A 7083-nucleotide genomic window follows, 5' to 3' on the forward strand; every position below is an offset into this window, starting at 1 on the left:
ATGGATGGATGGCACTTGTGCAGGTCACTTATTTAATGAAACATTCAGGGAATCCCCACCAACTAATAAAGCGTGGAATTTATTTTTTGCTTGTATACTGTCCTATAGGTTTTCTGATGGACTGACCATAACATCAGTTTAAGTATTGAGTATGTTCAGTAAGTGTAGAGCACAGTACAGTATGTGATCAGTTTGTATGGCATCGATACAGCATAAATGATTAATCAAATATGAGCTACAATATTTCTAAAACTCTAAAATAATAAAAAGCATGTGTTTATGTGGCTTGTTTTTATGCACACAGGTCTTCTTTTGTGTGAGCTGCGGGGGCTGCTTTGCCTCTGTACCTGCTCCATGAAAACAAGAAGAGACTCGCGATTGTTCTCCCACTCCTCAGGCAGTTCGCTCTCATGAGGGAATTTGTCGCAGCCCACGTACATGGACAACTCGAAGCAGTTGGTGTGCAAATAGCTGAAATCACTCATACCTGCCAAGAAAGACAAATGTATCTGTAGGCCAGCATCAGACCTCAGCATTCTGTGCACTTATTGGCCAGAATTTGTGGTGATAATTAAGAGGTAAATGGACATGAAGCCTAGTTTTGAATTTCTTTGTTTGTTTGCCTTTGATTTCTTTGATGATCCGTCAAGCTAAAACCTAGAAGCTTTGAAACAGCCAAAGAGGTTCAGTCCTGAATATGTAGATGTGCTCATGGGTGCTATACAAAGCTACAGCTTAAAGGCTCAGAGCTGAGTAGGGAAATCCTGTATAACACAGTGTTGGGATCAGAGAGAAAACACCCGAGTAGCTGTGTCCACTAACTGCCAGGTGCAGTGTGCCAGGACGCTCCGTTGATGGTGCCATCCTCCTTGGCAATGTCTTCTGTGTGGCAGGCCCGTCGGTTGGCATCAGTCATTAGTCGGTGGGTGGAGGCATAGGAGAAGGCCAGCCAGCGGAAGACATGGTCATCTGGGGTAGGGGTCTGCTCCCTGATGACCCCTTGGGAGCGAGTTTTGTCATATGGGAAGGTCACCACCAGCTCCCCTCCTTGGAGGTTACCACCCAGTACAAAGGGTATCTTTTCCATCCATGCTATCAGAGCCCGTGTCTCCACAGCAACCTAAAAGAAGGATAGAGGAGCAGGGAGCGTAATGCAATTCACCCACTCAGCTCAGTAGTGTGATTGCTAAATTAACTCCCTCACACTGAAAACATTTTCACTGCAATGTGCTCTGAAGAGGGAGAGATAAAGCTAAAGACTGTTCACACTCCCATGCTGTAAACCGTTTTCAGTAATATTTACTTGGAGCATATTTTCATCAAGCGGCCGCAAATCAACTACTCTAGGGTCTAGTGACTTGTATTTGCATGTTATAATCAGGAAATTGAGTATGAGCCCCTGCAGTTTAGGCTCATACTGTTAACCCAGCCCTCCTATCTCTAAGCACTGGTTGGAGCTGGCCAGTGAGGCAATCGAACGCTGTTTTCACAGCTTCCTGAGCACAGATGGGGATCCCAGTTCTGCAGCTGCTGCTGCTGCTGCTATTTTGGAGACTCTGTGTGACTCACTCGTGGCTCTCAGTAACGTCAAAACAGTCCTGGGGATGAGCTTTTAATAGATCACTGGGTATATTTTAGCTCACAGCCTCTTTGTCACAAATAGCAAATGCATCCACTTCTCCCAAAATAGACAGTGCTGATATGCCCACGTGGTTGTTTTACCCTTTTCCAGATGTGGATGGATTTTGTTTGTTAAACTGGAGGTGGTGCAGGACAAGGACATAATAATAATAATTTGTCACTTTTGGGTGAAGTCACTCTAAACTAAATGGAAGTGAGATTATTAAAGATAAAGCACATGGAAGATCAAATTTGATGCTATTGTTTCATACTGTTAACATTAAACCCTGTCAGTTGCACTTTGAGGTTACCTAAAGCACAATTCTTAAAATAAATGATAGTGTTCAAATCTCATGCAATCTCTGTAAGCCACAATAACATGTTTACCTGCACTGAAATGTACACATTCATTTGGTTTAAAACACAATACAACACAGTCAGTCAGACTCACTGAGGCATTGTTGGACTGGTACCACTCTGGGATGGGCACATGATGATTGAACATTTTGCGAGAGATCCACTTCTTGGCCTCAGCTTCCCACAGTATGGAGTTGAGATCAGGGAAGTTATGATGAATATCTATTCCATTATTGCTCCATCGACCCAGAGACCAGCCACTAAGCTCTGAACCCTTGGTGGGAAAAAAACAGTATAAAAGAAAGTCAGAGAAAATGTTACTAGTGGTAACAGCAGTTCTCTGATCACAGATTGAGCTTTGTAACATGGTTGAGATGGCTTGATGGGAAGTGTGGATCTGTGCTGATCCTTTGAGAGTGGAATCAGGTCAGGGACAGCAGGGACAGGGGCTCCATCTTTACACTTTGCTGGTGTGTGCTAGCATCCACTGATTGTTCACTAGAAATGACTGGTTATAGTTTTGCAGTATAGGCAGGGTTGGTGAGAACCTTCTCAGCCTTAAATGCTACGGGGTGCATGTATGTGCAGAATGTAAACAATGAATCAACAGAGACTATCAACACTGCTCAACTGTGTAGATACACAGAGGTGAGCACTTATGTAGTCTGATGGGTGCTACCCTAGTAGTGACCTTTTCACATTACATATAGTCATTTGATTTAATGTAAATATCAAAACTATAGCTTACCAAAGTTTTAATTATATTTTGTGAAAATGAGCATTACGATACTGTGCAATACCTGATGCATCAGGTCACTAATTGCAAAATGTTATTGACTGTACAGAAACCAATCACTGTCAGACTTCATTTTGTGCTCCCTTATTTGTGCCTCATTAATACTAGCAGGTGATTTAAGACCACACCAAACAATGGTATATTATAGCAGAACAGGCAGCCCATGTCCTCTTATGTTCACATTGCTCCTCAGGACATTGTTCATTCAAACCAATTTTCTGGCATGCACCTGCACCACATGCACTGTTTTGAAGAGAAGCCCTGCCAAGCAGATACAGTGCCGTTTTCACCAGAGGCCAGAGCCTGATATGAGGTCACTAATGGCCACGTTGTAGACCTACCACTTCAAAGGCTTTCTCATACCCATCAGGGTTGACAGATGGCAATAGATGGATTCTGGTCTCCTCCACCAGGTGACGTATCCGCTGGTTGCCAGACAGATACTCCACACACATGAACTCCATCAGCAGGAGAAGCAGCTCTCGTCCAAGCACCTCATTACCATGGGAACCTGCTGTGTAACGAAACTCTGGTTCACCTGGTCAACAGGTTCATACAAGGGGAGAGATGGGGGGAAGGATAGAGGAAAATTAAATATGCAATCACTGCTACTACATGTGCAGCCACGCACACAGAGAAAAACCCTCCGAGGAACACTCTGACGTCTCTGATGCTGTTATTATGCATTAAATGGAGCGATCGCATCCTGTTGCATTAAAACACACTGTTGCCTAAAATACACTCACCAAGTTCATGTTCTCCTGGGTTGTCAGAAATCTCTATGGCGTACAGCTTGAGGCCACTCTGACTCTTTCCTATGTTATAGATCCGGGTGATGTTGGGGCACATTTCATTAACCACTTTCATAAGCTGTGGAAGATAAATAACAAAGCATCAACTCTGGCTGCAGCATTTGTTTACTGACACGCTTGTGCCAGAGCTTTTGACCATACGTCACGATCTTCATCACGGTCTTCTTGTCCATCAATTGTCACAATATGGACATGATGTCATAGAAGTGCTCAGATTAATGGAATGTTTGAACATCTACTATTTCAGAACAAGTGAACAAACTCCATCTGCTGAAAGCTCTGGAACGAGTGACCTTGAGCTGAAACTGGTACAGTAGATGATAAACTCAAAGTGTGTTTGGTAAATTAGTTAGAATTACAGTAAATGTCACTGGATCAACCAAAAAGGTAGAAATGCGACTTGGTCAAACATTAATTGATTAATTATTTGTTCATTTGGCCAGCTAATTAACCAATATGTTCACATTCTTAGGGGCTCACTAATTTTACATTGTGGTTTTGTTCCTGTAAATGCAGCATGCTTGTGGCCTCAAAACAATACAAAATAATGTCCATGTTATTAGAAATTTCAAAAATATCCCCAGTGCTGTGTCACAGTCTTTATCTAATGAAGCCCGAACCAGCGAGGGCGGCTGAGTGAAAAACAGTGGTGGTAATTATGAAGACAGGCTTGTAGAGGAGCCGATTAAAATAGCAACAACTATTATTTACCCATATGGGCACGAGTGGAGACACAGAGAACAATTGCAGCGGGAAAAATTAACTAACAAGCTGTTAAGTAAAGCAGCCTCATTAATGTTAAGACTCTGTGTTTACACGTTCTTCCAGCTGTGGCAGAATCATAAGCCAGTCAGGAGTGATGGGGTTTTAATTAAGTCTGGGCTGGATCTTGACTTTTCTAACCAAGTAAATCATTGAACAAATGTCCGGTTTTGTTAATAATAAAAAGGATTAGAAGTGAAATGGTTGCTCACAGTTTAATCAAGCACAGAATTCCCCTGATAAATACACCTAGACTGTACTTACCAGACTCATACACTACCACTATGGACCGAGTGTTTATTTCTCAAAATAATAAAATGGAAAAGGGCAGACTAATCTGCATGTATATACTTAGGCTAATGGTGTAATTAAAGAGAAGCTTCTTGGCCAGGCTGTGTCAGGGTTATGGCAAGGTAATGCCATTATTCTTTCCAGCTACCTGATAATAATGTCTTTGAACTGTCCACGCTCTGACAATATCAGTATTCCCAGGGCTACTACATTACAATCTGTTGTGATCTAGGAATAGAACGGTTCTTAAGCAATATAAGAAATGTCTTTTTCACTCCTCTCAGGGGACATGTACTTTATTTGAGAAGCCACAGTGGGCTATTGCACTTAAAGGCTCTGGCACAGCAGTATTTAAACTGATATGGTACCAGGTACCTACATGGAGAAAAGAAATGTCACGGGTGAAAAGGCTTTAGAAGCAGAGTTTTAAAAATAATCCGTCCTTTCTTTGTGTGGCCTTATTGAGGCCTGGACTTGGTGCTTGACACACATTAGCCTCAAAGGTAAAGAAAGAAAGATTTGATTCACTTAGCACTTCAGGCTGTCACACTAGAAAAAAGGCTGCTGTTGCACAATAAGGCATATGGTCCAATTATTAATTGGAATAAGTTCAATTGTGGGTCATAACAGCAGTTCAGGACACCTGCAGTCGAATGCTGGGCTCCAGCGAGCTGTTCCTGTACCTTAAGAGGATTGCAATTCATAGTTGTACCTTCACATTCCCCTCAGACACACTGTCCACAGTGACAAACACAGCTGTCCCCCTTCTCAGCACAAACAAGCTACTGTTTATGACAACTATACGAATAAGTAATGTCAGAACACATGAGATGCTATATGCATAGTCAGGCGTCTGGCAGCGGCACTTGGTTGCACACTTTGTTCTCCCAAGGACAACTTGTTTGGTGTTGTCTCACAAATACACAAGGCTTTAATTGCCACATGCGCTGGTCACTTTGCTGAATTAGAAATAAGAGCTGGATCTTCATAAGTTGACTGATATCTGTTGTCTTCTGTTCACTCACTCACCTGTCTCATTTCTTTGTAGCTGTGGTGTCTGAAATCCAAGTCATCTGTTGTAATGACTTCATTGCGTCTGTGGTAATAATTGTGTGGATCTGTGGGGAATAGGGAAACATACATTAGTTACCAATATTCACGGATTAAAGGAGGTTTATTGGTTGCTTTAGGAAAGGAGTGATCAGCAATGACAGGTCTGTCAAGACAATAAATACTGAGGCCCTGCTCTCTTTTCTCCAGTTTAGGTTCAGTTCAGCCAAATTACTAAGAAACATATTTTCTGTCCCACCTCTACAGAAAGTGTTTCATGCCAAAGAGTTGAGTTTCTGCTACCACAAACACAAAGGGAGTGACATTTGTTCTAATGTGTTGTACTCCTGGCTCTCAAAAGCTACTCATTAATAACTCAGTAGAAACCAGTCTTTCCAGAAACAACGTCCCAGTTACTGTGGATCACCAGACCTCACTGTGCAAAGTTTTTGTTGGGACCTTTTTGTCAGTAGTGAATGTTCCAGTGAAAACAGGCTAAAAACATCAGCCAAACCAAACTAGGGTATGATACCTTTAGATTTAAGTAGCTGAAAGGAAAGTTTGTGTTTAGAGTGACTTGTCTCCATAACCTGAGTAGAAACTGAGCTCTAACTGTGAAGCTAAAATTGTCTACTTTCCAGATTGGTCATGTTGCTAAGTAGGTTTTCAGAAAAGCAAGGATACTGAAGAGACACTGAAATACCAGGAAGTCTTTGAAGGTTTATCAGATGCAAAAGACAAGAGTATTTTCCAACTCAGGAATGTTAGTGATAATCTGTCCCAGTTCTTTGCACTTCCTGTCTCAAGCTCTTATTTTGATACCCTTCGGTGTTCCTAGCCGATCCCTGTTTTTGTGTTCCAGCTTTACCACTCCCATTACACTCACTTGCTTTCCATCAGCAGTCAAGGGACTATGTAATAAAGCCAGCTACTCACATCCATGAGCTGCCAGATTGTTGTCAGAGATGTGCCCAGCATTACTCCCTCCCTACGTCTCAGCCCAGCATTCTTGTTTCACATTTTCATGGCTCTCACCATATTCGCCACGTTGATCACCCTTCTCTTTCACAGTTTCTGGTCAGTGTTCTGTTCCTAGTTTCATGTTTCAGCATTTATGTGTGTACATCAATTTTCTTGCCAGTCCCCTCATTTTTTAGTCATATTTTTCCTATGTTCATTTTTGGAGTCTTGTGATACTTTGGATTTGGTCACTGTTCGTTCAGCCTGTCAACTTGAGTTGCATACTTACCTTCCTGACTGTTCAGGGAAGTTTTGTTCTGTTCAGTTTTCTTTAGCTCTGTTGTTTTACCAGTTTGGTGCATGGGCTAAACTTTTAGATGAATCTATTCTTCAGCCTGAGATTACTGCTTCCCATGTTTAGGTTACATCTAACGA

General features: G+C 42.0%; 1 protein-coding gene across 2 annotated transcripts in view; it reads right to left on the reverse strand.

Moving 5' to 3' along the window:
* The window catches only part of cpxm2 (carboxypeptidase X (M14 family), member 2), a 27012-nt gene that overhangs the window by 4449 nt on the left and 15480 nt on the right, over window positions 1–7083 (reverse strand). For both annotated transcript variants that reach the window (XM_020605133.1, XM_020605132.1), the window contains exons 7-12: window positions 5668–5756; window positions 3520–3643; window positions 3115–3311; window positions 2072–2251; window positions 823–1120; window positions 348–487 (exon numbers count right to left, since the gene is read on the reverse strand). In XM_020605133.1, the coding sequence (XP_020460789.1) occupies window positions 348–487; window positions 823–1120; window positions 2072–2251; window positions 3115–3311; window positions 3520–3643; window positions 5668–5756 (1028 nt within the window). The remainder of the gene's footprint in view (window positions 1–347; window positions 488–822; window positions 1121–2071; window positions 2252–3114; window positions 3312–3519; window positions 3644–5667; window positions 5757–7083) is intronic.

The sequence above is a fragment of the Monopterus albus genome, unplaced genomic scaffold, assembly GCF_001952655.1.
Source record: "Monopterus albus unplaced genomic scaffold, M_albus_1.0 scaffold69.1, whole genome shotgun sequence".
Classification (NCBI taxonomy): Eukaryota; Metazoa; Chordata; class Actinopteri; order Synbranchiformes; family Synbranchidae; genus Monopterus; species Monopterus albus.